Source organism: Sander lucioperca, chromosome 20 (assembly GCF_008315115.2).
Source record: "Sander lucioperca isolate FBNREF2018 chromosome 20, SLUC_FBN_1.2, whole genome shotgun sequence".
Classification (NCBI taxonomy): domain Eukaryota; kingdom Metazoa; phylum Chordata; class Actinopteri; order Perciformes; family Percidae; genus Sander; species Sander lucioperca.
Window position 1 is genome coordinate 17,966,770 of NC_050192.1, and position 17,882 is coordinate 17,984,651.

A 17,882-nucleotide genomic window follows, 5' to 3' on the forward strand; every position below is an offset into this window, starting at 1 on the left:
CTTTTGTGTACGTAGAAAAAGTCTTAGATCTTTCAGTTCAGCTCATGAAAAATGGGGGCAAAAACAAAAGTGTTGCGTTTATTGTTTTTGTTCAGTGTACTTTGGTGTTCACGGGGCCAAAGAATGGGTCCTAATTACAGGATGGATACCCGAACCGAGCCCATCGGGACCCGTCGGGGGCCGGGTTCGGACAGATATAGAATAGCTTATTATGTAGGTGCGCGTCTGTGTTAACGTGCGCTTGTTGCCCTGTGTGCGCTGATGCCTCATCTGTTGACATTTCCGAATGCCTTCCTACAAACGTACATGTGTTGTTAGTATGAGAAAAAGACGAGATTTTAACTGTGTCGGGCTCGGGCCGGGCTCAGACAGAAAAATGCGGCCCGATCCGCACTCTAGTCCTAATCGGTGTTCACGTTGACCTCTCCCATTGAAATCAATGCACTCAGGACCTGCCGCCAGTCTCCTGAAGAGGCGTGGCCGTGGAGAAATCCACGCGACACAGATACAGGAAGTTACTCCGAGTCGTGGCGTCTCGGTTCTAAAATGTCTCCGCTTCGAGTCCTCAACAGGCCTCCCAGGCCTCCCGTGTCCCAAACAAACACATGAGCACACACCGCTTCCTCGTTCTTTCATAGTCTCACTCCATTTGGGAGACAGGAAGTTGCTGTTAGGACTTCACTCACCAAATCAGACACACACACACACACACACACACACACACACACACACACACACACACACACACACACAGAGGCATGAAGATTTCATCATGTGTTTGCTTTGCTGGTGATCCGTAGTCAAACATGACCGTCCCAGCTTTCTGTTTGTCCTCCTGTTACATAACTGTTGAGATGTGTTTGCTACTTTAACTGAGTAGCTCTTTGGAGTGTGTATAAAGATTTATGACTTTTCTTAAAAGAGAAGGATATCCCTGTCACTAATCCTTGTTAACATCACCTTAGGGCTGCAACTAACTGTCATTGTCGCTTATTTTACCGGATGAATGGATTAGTTGTCTATAAAATGTCTATAAAATGTCAGAATACGATGAAAAATGTGGGTCATTGTTTCCCCAAAAGCCCAAGATGACGTCCTCAAATGCCACAACTCAAAGATATTCAGTTTACTGTCACAGAGAAGTGAAGAAACTAGAACAATATTCACATTCAAGAAACTGGAATCAGAGAATATAAAAAAAAGAGACTTAAACCGATTAATCGCTTATCAAAATAGTTGATTAATTTAATAGTTGACAACTAATAATTTCATCGATTAATCTTTGCAGCTCTACGTCACAGTGTTGCACAGAGTTGCCTCTTTTTCTATGAAAACCGTAACAACAGTCACAGTGTTAGTCTCAGCCCTGCCTTTTCCCCGTTGTGCTGAATCACTACGCATCACGTGTAGGCTACAGTATGTTGAACTTCCAGTAGGGGCTTTTCAGTGTTCCATCGAGCTGTGTGTTTGTGTCTGTGCAGGGGGGATGGTGGTTCCGTACGAGGGCCAGTGTTTCTCCACCCTGAGGAGGCAGTGCCAGCAGAATGGACGTCTGTTTGAAGACCCGCTGTTCCCAGCATCCGACCAGTCTCTGTTCTACCAGAGAAACAGCATCGGCACAGTCATCTGGAAAAGGCCTAAGGTGAGGAAAAAAGAAATTGGGCCGGCGCGGCCCGGCGCAAAGCCCAACGCAAGAGTCTTTGCTAGTTTAAGACCGACGCAGTTGACAATTTCCCGTCCAGCGCCCGCGTCGTTTAAATAGCAAATGCATCCTGCGCCCATCTGTGTGCCCATGGGCGTGCTGGTCTTACAGGGAGGTGTGTTCAGGTGCATTCTGGGCGTGCTGGTCTTACAGGGAGGTGTGTTCAGGTGCATTCTGGGCGTGCTGGTCTTACAGGGAGGTGTGTTCAGGTGCATTCTGGGCGTGCTGGTCTTACAGGGAGGTGTGTTCAGGTGCATTCTGGGCGTATTGCTATCTTGAGGCAGCGGGAAGTGATCGCGCCATTGACCAACAACAACTTGGTCTAAAGTCAATAACGCAGCATTTCATTGTTATTTTAACAGCAAATTAGTAAAATGCTCCTAGACTTATGCACAGCGCGCGCACACTATACTTGTTACACACACTATGCTTGTTACACACACTATGCTTGTTACACACACTATGCTTGTTACACACACAGCGAAGCGCAGCAGCACACACACATGCAAAAGATTACAAACAAAAATATTACGGTGCAAATCCTCCATCATAATAGCAATGCTCCACGGTCCAAACGCGCCTGGCTTTTAAAGGGAATGGGAGATGATCTCTGATTGGTTGATTGCATGTTACGCCCAAAACACACCTCTGATTAATGAAGACACTAACTACAACCCTTTTCAACCATGCGCCCGGCACACAGAGCGTTTTTTCCGCCGTCAAACTAGCAAAAGTGGATTTGGACCGTGCGCTCAGATCTTAGAACATGGTTTATTAAATAGTTAACAAGACTTCCACGTTTCCCCCAACGAGTGTAAGATGAATATTTTAATTCTTCACATTGTCTGCTTTACAGGAGTATAGGACTTTTCTTTTCTGCCTCTTTTTTTGTTGTTGGTCCAATTACTTCTGGTCCTAGTTAAAAAAATGTATTCCAGTAGATCTATTGTGTACCAGCAGTTAGTCCAATAATACCAATCTATTGTCATAAAAAACTATTAGCAACATTTGAATTACAATATGTTGTAACAAGGTGCATTTTGGTTTTTTTTTTCTCTCCCTTTTTAAAGCTTGTAACAAGGTGCATTTTGGGTTAACATTTGAATTAAAATATGTTGTAACAAGGTGCATTTTGTTTTTTTTTCTCTCCCTTTTTAAAGCTTGTTGTAGTCAAAGATCATTGGATCAGAAGACCACTTTCCACGTCTGTGCTGAGACATATTTCATATTATATTTCAGTCACACAATCCCCATAGTCTTGATTCAACCACACACGTGAGAGAGAACAAGTGAAGTAGCAAACAGATTACATGTCCAATGTTGTTCTGCTGTCCAAATAGTTGCTCAAATATTTGTGCGAAGAGCAAACACAACCTGGGTGTTTGAGGGGGATTGCAGAGGGGTAAATTCCATAAATTCCTCTCCCTGTTGAGTTCACGTTACGTCTTTTCTCTCCATACGCATGCTCTCTGTTGTACTTGTCTCACGCACCGTCACCCGCCCACTGCCTCCTGTCTTCGTTCTGCCTCTTGTCTCTCTCCCCGTCTCCGCTGTGAATCGGCTCATCAGCTCACTGAGCAGTCTGCGGTGCAGTAATGGCTGGCCCTTCATCTCCGGTGATGTCTTTGCGGGGGTGTGGTTTGTCTAATGGGGTAAACAGTGAGCTTGTCTCTACAGTTTCGGTTGAAACTACCAGCTACTGTAGTAGTGTTTATAAAAAAAAAACACAAAAAAAAGGCAGAAAACAAAATCATAAATACTGTATCTATAAAGCAAACAAATATGGAGAATTAAACATCCCTGTTTCTGGTGAAGTTGTCAGGAGGAAAGTGTAGATGTGTGCAGCAGCAAAAGGTTATCGCTCCTCTTACGGTACAGATCCATATGTCCGACACGACTGAAACGTGGTGTCGCGACGTCATACATCCATGGTTGATGCTCCACACCATTGACCGGCTGGTGATTGGACGAACGGCTGACGTGGGTTTGGCTTCTCGAGAATTTCAACAGAGTGTCATGGCGGCTCGTTGAGAAAACGGTCTAGTATTTTACGAAAATAGTTCACCAAAACGTGTTTCTGAAAACATTTTAAGCGAGAAATAGGCCGTGCAGTTGCTGAATCTGTCTTTATTTCAGATCGACAAAGGTCAGTTTAAAAGATTTTCGTCTACTTCTACTGGATAGTCGCCTACCGTTCAACGGATTAATTTGCATAAAGATGGGCATCGGCGAGCTTCTTGACGCGCAACATTTTCTCAAATGCAGCGCCGCCTTCCCGGAATGCTTTGCGTGCACGTTGAAGTCGCTTGACGTCACCCATAGGAATAGAGCGGAGCGCGGCGCGACAGAAGCGTCGCACGGCCAGGTGGATCTGCACCGTTACAAAAACTCAAAGCTTTACAACACACCTGAGCAATAAAGGGGATTATATCATTAAAGGAGAAATCCGCCGCAAAATGAACCTAGGGGTTAATAACACGTGTACCGAGTCCACCGTTCTCTGGGATTTGTCGGAGCACTGGTAAATTAAAAAGAAATCTCTATTTCTACACCACTAACAAGGCTCAAAATAGCACCACACTTCCACGGTAGCATAATGAGGGTCCCTACGTGTAAACCCAAGCATTGAGAACTTTGTAAGTTTACAGACATCCATCCATCCATCCATCTTCGTCCACTTATCCGCGGTCGGGTCGCGGGGGCAGCAGCAGCTCCAGCAGGGGACCCCAAACTTCCCTTTCCCGAGCCACATTAACCAGCTCCGACTGGGGGATCCCGAGGCGTTCCCAGGCCAGGTTGGAGATATAATCCCTCCACCTGGGTCTTCCCCGAGGCCTCCTCCCAGCTGGACGTGCCTGGAACACCTCCCTAGGGAGGCGCCCAGGGGGCATCCTTACCAGATGCCCGAACCACCTCAACTGGCTCCTTTCGACGCGAAGGAGCAGCGGCTCTACTCCGAGCTCCTCACGGATGACTGAATGAGGAAACCCATCTCGGCCGCTTGTACCCTGGATCTCGTTCTTTCGGTCATGACCTCCAGCCTTCATGACAATAGGTGAGGGTAGGAAAGGAAATCGACCGGTACATCGAGAGCTTTGTGTACAGACAGTTTATTAAAAAGATAGTTTATGTGGACTGTACCATTCACATATACAGGCAGGCGCCATCTTGGGGAAACAGTCACGAAAAGTTCTCTATGCTTGGGTTAACATGTAGGGACCGTCATTACGCTACCGTGGAAGTGTGGTGATATTGTGAGCCTTGTTAGTGGTGTAGAAATAGAGATATCTTTTTACTTTACCCTCTGCCCCGACGACTAGCATTAAAAGCTAATTAGCGGTTTGCGATAAAACTGGTCACATTCGATTAGCGTGAGAACATATCCCAGAGAACGGTCGACTCGGTACACGTGTTATTAACCCCTAGGTTCATTTTGCGCCGGATTTCTCCTTTTAACTGATATCATTACTATTTTTTTTCTGTCCAAGTCCAGTTTCAGTGGAGCAGTCCAGCTAAGCTTAACTCAGGCTTTGTCATCGTCCATCGTGAATGTGGACATGGTCATATGCCAGTTCATTAGACATCGCCCCACCCTATGGGAATACTTGTTAGTTAGTAGACATCACTGTTTTCTTAAGGTGGACTACTGATATCATAACACAATCTACAGATGTCCTCCGACTAGAATAAACATTGAGCTCGTTCGATATTACAGAGTTGTTGGACTCGACTGCCAAACTTGATTGGCCTCAGACACTTTTGAGTCACTTCCCTGGACCATTTGTTCAGGGAACACGTTCGCCGTTTGTTTTCAGGAGTGTTTGTAATGCACTGCAACAGTAACCACTGCGGCGATGAGGAAATATAATGCTCATAATGGAGTTATTGCTTAATGGCTTTTCCAGCTTCTATCTGCTGCGGTTTGTACTGTACACTGTCTTTGTCACACACACACACACACACACACACACACACTACTGTATATCTATTATATGACTATCATCTTTTGTGATGCTGTATCGATTCTCAAAAACGCTGTATCGATTTTTAATTAATAGTTTACAAGCAAAGGTTGAAAAAAACAATTTACTTTGCAAGTACAGTAATTTTGTCACTCTGCATTTCCTCTGTACAACTTTTATTTTTTGATGTCGTGATATAGGTCTTGAATTTCATTCATAATGGTCTTAAAAAGGTCTTAAATTGGGCGGTCTTAAATTGACTTGGTAGAGCGCGCGCCCATATATAGAGGTTAACTCCTCGATGCAGCAGCCGCCGGTTCAACTCCGCCCTGCGGCCCTTTGCTGCATGTCATTCCCCCCTCTCTCTCCCCTTTCATGTCTTCAGCTGTCCTATAAAAATAAAAGCCTAAAATGCCCCAAAAATAATCTTCCAACCTTCGTTACCCCTGTATCATGATAAGTATGGTAACCCCAGATTCTTGCCCATACACAGCCACAGTCTGTTTGGAACAAATAGTGTATTTTTTAATATTACGTTTATATTTCCATTGTATGCAGTAGAAAGAACACCCCGCTCAAACCTGTACTGCATGTATATAATATGCTTTTACTGTCAGTCAGAGATGATCTGAGCTGCTAAATAATTAAACGGGACACTTAAAGCACTCCAGTTGATTGTTATTATCGATCAGGGAGTGGAGAGAGAGAGGAAACATTTGTATAATTTCACCCTTTGTTACCCAGGGTAACGGCATCTTTTTACAAGAACTTAAAACTTTATTATTCAACCGTCTGGGTCAACACATGTTTGGATCGGTGTCTGAAAGCCCAAACCTGCTCCACTTCAGCTTCAGGTTAAAAAAACGTTGTCCCAGCTTCTGGATTTCTGAAGAGTTTTGACAGTAATAATAACGTAGCCCGTGGCAAATCATATCAGCTGTCATGTTAACTTGGTGAGTAAGTTGACAACCAAAATTAAATTTGTCTGGCTACATTAATGTCAATAATAAGTACGTTTTACTTTGTTTCTGTCGACTTTGAATGAAGTGTGTTTTACGATAATAAAATAATAAAATAATAAAATGCTGTTTATTTAAATGGTTACATTACAGTTGTCATTTTGGCATGTTCCTGGTTGATTCATAAGAAGCTACATTTAAAAAATAAATAAAATAAAGTCTTCCTGTATCGACAAGTCACATTTTGCAAGCTTTGTGTATGTTTTAAGGAAGGAAAGAAGAGTACCACCCAGGCTATAGAGTTCATAGTGTGTGTGTGTGTGTGTGTGTGTGTGTGTGTGTGTGTGTGTGTGCGTGCGTGTGCATGTGCGTGTGCGTGTTGGTAGCCTAGGAAACACACACAGGTTGGTAGTAAGAGGGCTGCAAGAACTTGAGATGGCCAAAAAGAGGCTAAACAACTTGCAAAGTACTGTGCCATATCTGCTATTATTGGCAGCCGCCACATATGGCGGAGACGCTGCTACTTATACCCTTAAGAACTGAGTATTGTGCTACTTATACTCTTAAGAACTGAGTATTGTGCTACTTATACCCTTAAGAACTGAGTATTGTGCTACGTATACCCTTAAGAACTGAGTATTGTGCTACGTATACTCTTAAGAACTGAGTATTGTGCTACTTATACCCTTAAGAACTGAGTATTGTGCTATGTATACCCTTAAGAACTGAGTATTGTGCTACTTATACCCTTAAGAACTGAGTATTATGCTACTTATACCCTTAAGAACTGAGTATTGTGCTACTTATACCCTTAAGAACTGAGTATTGTGCTATGTATACCCTTAAGAACTGAGTATTGTGCTACTTATACCCTTAAGAACTGAGTATTATGCTACTTATACCCTTAAGAACTGAGTATTGTGCTACTTATACCCTTAAGAACTGAGTATTATGCTTGTTAAGTGATATTGTGAAGATTTGCTGCGTGCCACTGGTCCATGAGTTTGTGTGTGTGTGTGTGTGTGTGTGTGTGTGTGTGTGTGTGTGTGTGTGTGTGTCAATGTAAAAAAGAAAAGGTAATTATACATCAACTTAAACATGTACAAGTGAAATACTTAGGATAACATGACTAATAATAGAGGTAGCCAGGAGCACGTGGTTGGTGGTCTTGCTGGGTGTGTGCCACTGGTTTATCCCTGTCCTATCATTTGGCGGCCGTCCTGATCGTCTGCCTCTCAAAACGCTCTGTGATTTGTTTTGCTTTGAACATTCAGAAGCGACTTCTGCTTAATCAGAGGGTTTTTTTTTTACCCTGTATTTACCTGATGACGGGTGACTGAGAGCTCCGGCTAACGCCCTCTCTTTCACAGTCTTTCTACGTTTGGTTGCTCCCGTGCAGGTTGACCAGAGACAACAATTCAAATGTAGTCTTCAGTGGTAAAGGACTGAAACCGTGGACTGGCTGATGATGTAACTAGAACCACCTTTAGCCTGTATCTACTATGTTTGTGTCTCTAAGAGGGAAATTAGTTCAACTCAACTTATCAAGTGACGTAATGTTTTTTTCTTTGATGGGTTATTAGTTTGTGTGGTTTTCTGATATTTCCAAATGCAGCTGAATTGTTAAATTGTTTGATTCTTTTGTTGCCTAGAAAAGCAGCATAGTGGCCCAGTGGTTAGCACAATCTAAAGATGTCCTCAGTCTAGAATAAACATTGAGCTTATTTGATATCACGGGAGTTGTTGGACTCACAGCAAGAAGGTTCTGGGTTCGATTCCAGGTCGTTCCGGGCCTTTCTGTGTGGAGTTTGTATGTTCTCCCCATGTTTGCGTGGGTTTCCTCTGGGTGCTCCGTTTCCCCCCCATCAAAAAACATGTACTAGGTCCTCTAGTCCGTGCCCTCCTGGCACTGGCTCAGATCTGGAGTTGGTCCCCGGTAAATGGCTGCCCACTGCTCCCTTGAGAGATGGGTTAAATGCAGAGAATGAATTTCGCTACATGTATGTGTATGTGACAATCAAGTACCTTTACCTTACTCTTAAATGTTATTTTTAACCTACGCTGGCAAAACTACTCACTACAAACATTTTACAGTTATTGTCACTCTCGCCCTTTTGTTGATTAGATAAGTCGGGGAAAAAGTAGAAAACGGATTGAAATCTTTCTTTATTCTTCTAGGAGATATCCAGCAACCCCCATCTGTTTGTGGACGGCATCAGTGCCCACGACCTGTGCCAAGGCCAGCTGGGAAACTGCTGGTTCGTCGCCGCCTGCTCCAGTCTGGCGTCCATAGAGACACTATGGCAGAAGGTGAGACAAAGACACAGAGGAGTATTAGGGCCTTATGAAATCTGTTTTATTTTTTTTTCAAATTCCGTGTTTTCAGATTTATTTTTAGCCCTTTCTGATTTTTCGGATTTGCTTGATTTCTTTTCACTTCTAAGCAGTATTGACCTTTAAAAACTCAGTGACACAAACTCACAATTCAGCTTTTTTATTTAAACTGTTAATATATTCAGCAAAGCACATTCAAAATGACCTAAATAAAAGCTCTGGATGCTCACCTATAACAGTGTTGAGGACACTGCGATCTCGGTTGTCAGAGGTTTAGGCGACAACAACCAAGATTTTCTTTCCACGGATCTCTCGCAGCACTTTTTGCGTGTGCTGGTCAAAGACCGGCGGCAGGTGGGTCTGCCTCCCTGCTTGCAATGTTTAACAAGAAACGGACGTATCCTCTTCATTTTCTCTAGTGGTATGTCAGCTTCAGCACACGCTGCAACAAAATCTTCCACAAACTCTCGCCTTGCATCTGTTGATTTTGTCGTTGCCTCAATGGTAACCTGGAGGGATTTGCCCGCTGGAGATTTAGCTTTGTTCTTGAGATGAACTTTTGATTTCAAATGGTCGTTACGTGTGTCTTTGCGGGTCCAGTCAACAGTATGTTGACAAAACTTACAAAACAGTCGTTGTCCAGACTCGTAGTAGTCGTTGGGGTATTGTTCAGCCCGGTATTTAGCAGTTAATTCAGAGTTTCTTCATTTTTTTTTTGCCACCGTTGTCTTATCGGGAGGCGCCACTCGCTTCGTCATATTTTTTCCTTCGCAACAAACTCAACATGAACGTGATGACGTGTGGTTACTAGGCAACAGGCTGTGCCATTTGGCCACGGTGTAGGTAGAGACCTTTCTTCGCTTGTTGTTTTAAACTGAAAAATGAGAAGGAAGCAAAAAAAAAAAAAAAAAATCGTTTATTTAATATGTCAACAAAATCTATGCAAATTCCGTGCGATTCCGCGTGTATAACAGAATCCCATTTTCATGTGTAGATTCCGCGTTTTCCGCATCGCAGAAATCATAGGGCCCTAGGGTATCCATGTTGTATTATCGTTCTTCTGTTGTCCTTGCAGCTTTGTAATCTTCGGTTCATCAAAGCAAACACACTATTTCTCCCGGGGTCCGCACAATACACAATATATTAATTCAAGTATCCATCACAAGATCGCACACAAAAGTCACACAATGTAGCACAAAAACAGACAACACGCTACAGTACAACAAAATAACTTAATAAAGAAAACTAGCTCCAGAAATACAGCATTCTAATGCATCAGGTAATATTTTACGTCGTGTTTATTTCTGTTGTCATTTTCAGCCATAACTTTTAAAGATATATAGTATGACGTCTATGCTGTGTTTATTTTCTGTACTGTTGTTCTTTGATAAACCAAATCTAGCGTTAGGATCAGCAACATGTCCCCGCCGGTCGGACTGACTGCTAGTTTGGGTGGCGTCATTTTCTTTAGTCTGAGGCCCAACAGGTAAATTAGCTCTCCAACCCAATGTTAGTCAAAGTGTTGACACATGAAAGCATTGAACATGTATTTTAGATGAAGGAGATGAGAGTTTATCCAGTTGTTCCTCGTCCCTGTTTGCTCCGTGCTGTTAAATTGTACGTAGGGGACGCAGGTGGTTTCTATCCGGAAGTTATTTTAAACAAACATTGTGATTGGGTGTGTTAAAATGGCTCTGCTACGGCCGGTGGAGCAGAAGGTGTGTGTGTGTGTGTGTGTGTGTGTGTGTGTGTGTGGTCATGCAAGTGTATGGGTGTCAGATTTGAGATTTGTTTGACTGGGTGTGTATTTATTTGTGTGTACTGTGACACTTTGTAATCCAGGTGATTTTAGATTATTGCCCGTTTACACACACACACACACACACACACACACACACACACACACACACACACACACACACACACACACTTGGGTTCAAGCCCTCTGCAAAACACCATTGTTAATATGAAAATACATCATTAACAGACGAAAGAAAATATGAGCAAAAAAAGGGAAAACAACGCAAACATAAATCATCGTCCTCCATATCATAACTACAATAACAATAAGGTTCTACATGTGGACTTTACCCTCTCAGGATCACTTGGATCCCGAAGTCGCAAAACCTTTCAGTATGATTTCAGCATAGTCCTCTGCAGTAAATAAATAAATTCTTAATAACTATACGTGTCAGAGCTGATAAATCATTAGGATGATTCAGTGTGACATGGTTATTATCACAACTTCACAGACTGAGACAATGAATAAAACTATAGTACTTATTTCACAGCTGCTTAACAAAGAGACTTTAAATTATAGATTAAAATCATTTCTTTAAAACTAAAGGAATTTGCACAGATCCAGCTGATGAAGGACCTGAACTGGATGCTGCATCAACCAGGAAATACCACCTTCCATCCATAAGGTGGCACCAGATACCTTCAGTAATAAGCCACTTATTCAGAGCTAAGTGATTACAGTTTTTTTTCCAATTGCTAAAACACAATTTAGCAAACTAGGCTGGTTTTATCAAAATACTCATAATACTTCACAAAACCACACACCCAAACTACAAAATACCTCATATATCCTGCACAATGAAGCACTGCAACCAAAACTACATATAGCATTATCATAATCAAACTTTTGCACCAAATGGCACACACTTCATTCATATTACCAGATGTTTGTCTAACCAACTACACACTGTTGGGCATAATGAAAAGCACTCTCGTCTTTAGTATGCTTTGCCATAATACTAAAATATTTCAAATTGTAGAAAATTCTGCAGATTGTTCACATATCACAGAAATATTTGCAGGTACACACACATGATGTTGAAAGATTAAATTTTTTATTTTTCACCAAACAAGTCAGTGCAACATATGCACAGCAGATATATTTACATTGGACTGAACAAAAATATGCTCACAAAAAAACAGTAAACTGAAAAAGAAAATTGCAGAAAAGACGGTCTTTTGAAATGGCAAACATGTGACTTTATGTCCGATTGTTGTGTCCTATGCAGAGAACCGTGTTCAGTGCATTTAAAACGTCCCATTTTTGAATTACAAAATGTGTGTGAAGCAGAAAATGTGTTTAGACTTTTGGAGACTTGAGAAGAGGTTTTGCTTTCTGTGTGTCAGTTTAAATAATTGTGCTATGCTATGTCATTTTAGTGTGTTAGCAATTGGAAAAAAACTGTAAGATTTTATTCATTTAGCACCTTTTAAACCAATATTACAAAGCTCTCACAGGAGGCAGATACAGAAGAAGAAAAAAAATAAAAATAAAATAAAATATATATATATATATATATATATATATATATATATATAAAATAAATATATATATATAAAATAAATGACAGCCCCTAAAGTTGATAGAGATGGTTTTAAGAAGTTGTTGAAGCTGTTTACAGAACTAGTTTTTCTCAGTGTGTAGCAGAAGGAAATGAACGGACATTCATTCCTTAAAGGGATAGTTCTGATTGTGTAGAGTGGGGTTGTAAGAGGTAATTAAGGTCAGTGTGTTAGCTACAGTAGATGGCGCTCGGTACGCCCCCAAGTTTGGAGAAGCAGGCAGGAGTACAGACACGAAAACAATCCATCTACTAGCCAAAACCTGGAAAAATATAATAAATAACGCTGGTAGATTTGCTTCACTCACCAGCCAAAAAAACAATGGTAATCTATGTAAAATTTGAAGATTCAGGGCGCCCAGATAGCTCAGTTGGTAGAGCGGGCGCCCATATATAGAGGGTTACTCCTCGACGCAGCGGGCCGTGGGTTTGACGCCGACCTGCGGCCCTTTGCTGCATGTCATACCCTCCTCTCTCTCCCCTTTCATGTCTTCAGCTGTCCTGTCAAAAATAAAGGCCAAAAATGCCCCAAAAAATAATCTTTAAAAAAAAGAAGTACACATGTACTGCTGTGGACGGGGCACACGGGCGCCTATAAAATGTCAGAACATGATAAAGTGTTTCCCAAAAGCCCAAGATGACGTCCTCAAATGTCTTGTATTTGTCCACAACTCAAAGATGTTCAGTTAATGTCACAGAGGAGAGAAGAAACTAGAAAATATTCACATTTAAAGTGCCCATATTATGAAAGAATCACTTTTTCTGGGATTTGGGGTGTTATTTTGTGTCTCTGGTGCTTCCAAACACATACAAACTTTGAAAAAAACCATCCATGCTGTTTAGAGTGAGATACGGTCTGAATGTGTCCTGCCTACTAGGGCTGCACGATATGAGGAAAAGCTGCGATGTGCGATGACATTGTTTAATATTGCGATGACGATATGACTTGCGATAAATATTCAAATGTGAATGTTAGCTATACTGTTCCCATGTCTTAGTGCTTTAATAGGTTCTTTGCGAACCTAAACATTGACTAGCCTATTCCCACTGAATAAAGAAATCAAATAGATCATTTTTGACATGCTTTTACTGAACAAATTACACATAAATGAGGCATTATAACTATAAGAAATTAACGTTCGACGAAAATCTTTTAAACTGACCTTTGTTGATCTGAAATGAAGACAGATTCAGCAACTGCACGGCCTATTTCTCTCTTAAAATGTTTTCAGAAACACGTTTCGGTGAACTATTTTAGTACAATATGAGATCGTATTCTGAACGAGCCGCCATGACAGTCTGGCTGTGAATTTCCGGAGAAAAAAGAACCACGTGATGCGTTCGTCCGGTTTTCATTTTCTGTGAAATAATCAGACTGTTAATGGAAACAATACAGAGCAGCGCCGCCTGCTGCTATGGAGACGTATTACGCTGCGCGTTGTTCATCGCGCTAGTTCATATCGCGATGACGATGAAAATTCGATATATCGTTCAGCCCTACTGCCTTCAGTCTCCGGGTGAGCTGGTCAAAATCTGCACGGCTTTCTACGTTAGCCCCCTCGTTCTCAATGGCAAAACACTGCTACAACACACACAAATTCACCCTAATCTACAAAATACATTGTATAGAACTACTTCCATGTCCCTGTTCTGCAGGTATTCCACGCAAAGTTTGAAGTGCGCCCTCATTTAGAAGAAGTCTCCCGGCTAATCCTGCCTTGTACAGGCCGAAGTTAGAGAAACAGCTAGCTAGCTCATGTAGTCCGTACCTAGCTACTGAGCATGTGATCTTACCTAGCTACTGAGCATGTGATCTTACCTAGCTACTGAGCATGTGATCTTACCTAGCTACTGAGCATGTGATCTTACCTAGCTACTGAGCATGTGATCTTACCTAGCTACTGAGCATGTGGTCTTACCTAGCTACTGAGCATGTGATCTTACCTAGCTACTGAGCATGTGATCTTACCTAGCTACTGAGCATGTGCGACTGACAACAAAGATGTTACAGCAGTGAGAGGTCTCACTCTGTAGCTAAAACAGAGACCTGAACACAGGGTGAAAAGAGGAGCTGCAGCAATGTGCAGTACAACAAAAATATGGTGTTTTTTTGAAAATTAAACCATGTAAACCTATTCTGGTACAACCTCAAAATACAATTATGAACCTGAAAATGAGCATAATATGAGCACTTTAATATGCTGGAATGAGTATTATAATAATAATTGATTATCAAAGTAGTTTAATAGGTGACAACTAATCCATTCATCTTCTCAGCTCTACTCAAAACACATCCAATCGGATGTGTATGTTATAAACATGAATGCATTATTGGAGTAATGGTTGGCTGTGTGCATTGTGTGTTTCCTCTGTGGGTTTTTTCCACTGTCCACCTCACTCCTCCCGTCTGGTCTCGGAGGTCCTCTGCAGCTCTCCGTTTTCCATCAGCTGAAGGGAAACTAAAGCCCGTTTTAGGCGTCGCTACCTCAGTGGAGCAGCCAGTTGTCTTGACACCCATCAATGGTCCAAAAACAAACCCTTATTAAGCCTCTGGTGTGATTAGAGCAAACTACACAGGAAGTATGACGACAATGATTACAACATTTTTATTATCCCGTGGTGAAGAGACTGGAGACCGGTTGTCTCCATCCTACACGACAAAATGAGTTAAAACGTGTGTAGAGGTCAAGTTATAAAAAAAAACATATTGCTTAAATTAATAAGAAATATTTATTTTGTCAGCTATTTAGTGATGTTGATAACATGCAGATGCATTTACAACCGATGTAGCAAATCATGCATCATTTTCTGTGTTGTGTCCCAACCTGCTTTACTTTATAAAGTGCATTCAGCATTCATTGTGCGTTTAACCTCCTTACTGTTGTCCGTACTACTGTTTATTTCAGATCTGCTGCTACATTGTGAACCATCCAGACCTCTCAGGTCTTTTTTAAGAATTTTTTTTTTTTTTTAGCATTTTAGGCCGCTGCGGTGAGGACTGATCCTAGGGCTGAACGATTTTTGAAAATAATCTAATTGCGATTTTTTTCCCAAATATTGCGATTGCGATTCGATTATTTTTTTAAGCTCTTTGTCTTCTGTATTATTCAACAAAGACAAACAATAAATCATTTTATAGTATGAACAACACACAATTACACACTAGACAGTTAAATAAGTAAAAATATAGTATATAGCAGGGGGTCACCAACACGGTGCCCGCGGGCACCAGGTAGCCCCCAAGGACCACATGAGTAGCCCTCAGGCCTGTTCTAAAAATGAAAATTGAATATTGATATTATCTGTTTCCCACCTTGTTAAGTCATTGTTGATAATTATTGATAATGAGAAATCATTAATGTGATCAGTGTCTTCACATAGATGACTATCATTAATCATTAATAATCATATATAACTAAAGGCAAACTGAGCAAATTTGTTATTTCAGAAGAGTATATCAAACTGGTAGCCCTTCGTATGACTCAGTACCCATGAAGTAGCTCTCAGTTTCAAAAAGGTTGGTGACCCCTGGTATATAGTATACACACACACACACACACACACACACACACACACACACACACACACACACACAGTGTATTTTTTTACAGTGCACAGAGAGGAGCTAGCGTTAGCTAGTTGCTGGTGTTCTTGCCGTGGGATTAACTGTACTAATAAAACTGTTGAAACCTTGCGGCCACGCTGCTGTGAAAGCTCCCCGAACGTCATTTATCAGAGTCTGGTTGTTACCCCTCTCAGTGGCAGCTCCTCCACTCATATCTTTATAACGGAGCTAACCGCTAACCGGAGCTAACCGCTAATCAGAGCTAATCGTTGCTAACCGAGCCTTCAGTTCTGCGTTCCTGTATCCATTAACTGTATATATGGACTCGAGCCAGAATAAAACCCTTCATTTTATTAAAATGGCTGTAAAAGTTTTAAACTACAACTCAGAGTTGTTTGAATGACAGAAGTCAGCTCAAGGTACGGCGTAGCGTTAGCGTGCTAAGTTGATGCTTTTTCTGCAGAGTGCAGACTTGATTAGCCCTTTCCAGTCACGTGACCAAATCGCAGCCTTTGCGATTAGGAAATCGCGTTTTAACATATCGCGATATTATCGCAAATGCAATTAATCGTTCAGCCCTAACTGATCCTCTGTATATGGGCGCATGCTCTACCAGGTGAGCTACCCAGGTGCCCACAGTGATGGTTTTTTAAGCTCTACATATCTGGAACCAACTCAGGCCCACTGCAACTCTCAGTTCTTTGAAATCAAGGCTGAAGCCTTTTTTCTTTTTCATGTTGTCTCTCTCTTTCACCTTTTTTATCTTCTCGTGCCTGTGATAACTGTCCGGGCAACTGTGTTTACTAAAAAAGTAAATGTATACTCGCTTCCCTGCCCTTTGAGTAGGCCTGCACGATTCGGGGAAAAAAATATGAATCACGATTTTTAGTTTAGAATTGATATCACGATTCTCTGCCACGATTTTTTTCTCACTAAGTGTAATGTTTATTGCACACTTGAACCATGACGAAACAAAACAAATTGGCAGTACCAAACATAGAATTTTTTTTGGCACCTACAGCACATTGAGCATCACCACAAGCCCAAACACAGGGGATTCAATGAATAAAGTACATACTGGCCATTGGTACAGTAGGCTCCCAAAATAGTGACCTATAACACATTGAACTAAATATGGCCCTGATACAGGCTCTATCTGGACTAAATATGGCCCTGATACAGGCTCTATCTGGACTAAATATGGCCCTGATACGGGCTCTATCTGGACTAAATATGGCCCTGATACGGGCTCTATCTGGACTAACTATGGCCCTGATACGGGCTCTTATCTGAACTAAATATGGCCCTGATACAGGCTCTATCTGAACTAAATATGGCCCTGATACACGCTCTATCTGAACTAACTATGGCCCTGATACAGGCTCTATCTGAACTAAATATAGCCCTGATACAGGCTCTATCTGAACTAAATATGGCCCTGATACACGCTCTATCTGAACTAAATATGGCCCTGATACAGGCTCTATCTGAACTAAATATGGCCCTGATACACGCTCTATCTGAACTAAATATGGCCCTGATACAGGCTCTATCTGGACTAAATATGGCCCTGATACAGGCTCTATCTGAACTAAATATGGCCCTGATACAGGCTCTATCTAAACTAAATATGGCCCTGATACAGGCTCTATCTAAACTAAATATGGCCCTGATACAGGCTCTATCTAAACTAAATATGGCCCTGATACAGGCTCTATCTGGACTAAATATGGCCCTGCTACAGGCTCTATCTGAACTAAATATGGCCCTGATACAGGCTCTATCTGAACTAAATATGGCCCTGCTACAGGCTCTATCTGAACTAAATATGGCCCTGCTACAGGCTCTATCTGAACTAAATATGGCCCTGATACACGCTCTATCTGAACTAAATATGACCCTGATACGGGCTCTATCTGAACTAAATATGGCCCTGATACGGGCTCTATCTGAACTAAATATGGCCGGGATACGGGCTCTATCTGGACTAAATATGGC

At 41.8% G+C, this 17,882-nt stretch overlaps 1 protein-coding gene across 1 annotated transcript in view; it reads left to right on the plus strand.

Moving 5' to 3' along the window:
* capn5a (calpain 5a) overlaps nucleotides 1–17,882 on the plus strand; it is a 45,377-nt gene that overhangs the window by 6,403 nt on the left and 21,092 nt on the right. Inside the window, exons 2-3 of the mRNA XM_031304239.2 lie at nucleotides 1,482–1,642; nucleotides 8,802–8,933. Coding sequence (XP_031160099.1) covers nucleotides 1,487–1,642; nucleotides 8,802–8,933 — 288 coding nt within the window. The 5' untranslated portion in view covers nucleotides 1,482–1,486. The remainder of the gene's footprint in view (nucleotides 1–1,481; nucleotides 1,643–8,801; nucleotides 8,934–17,882) is intronic.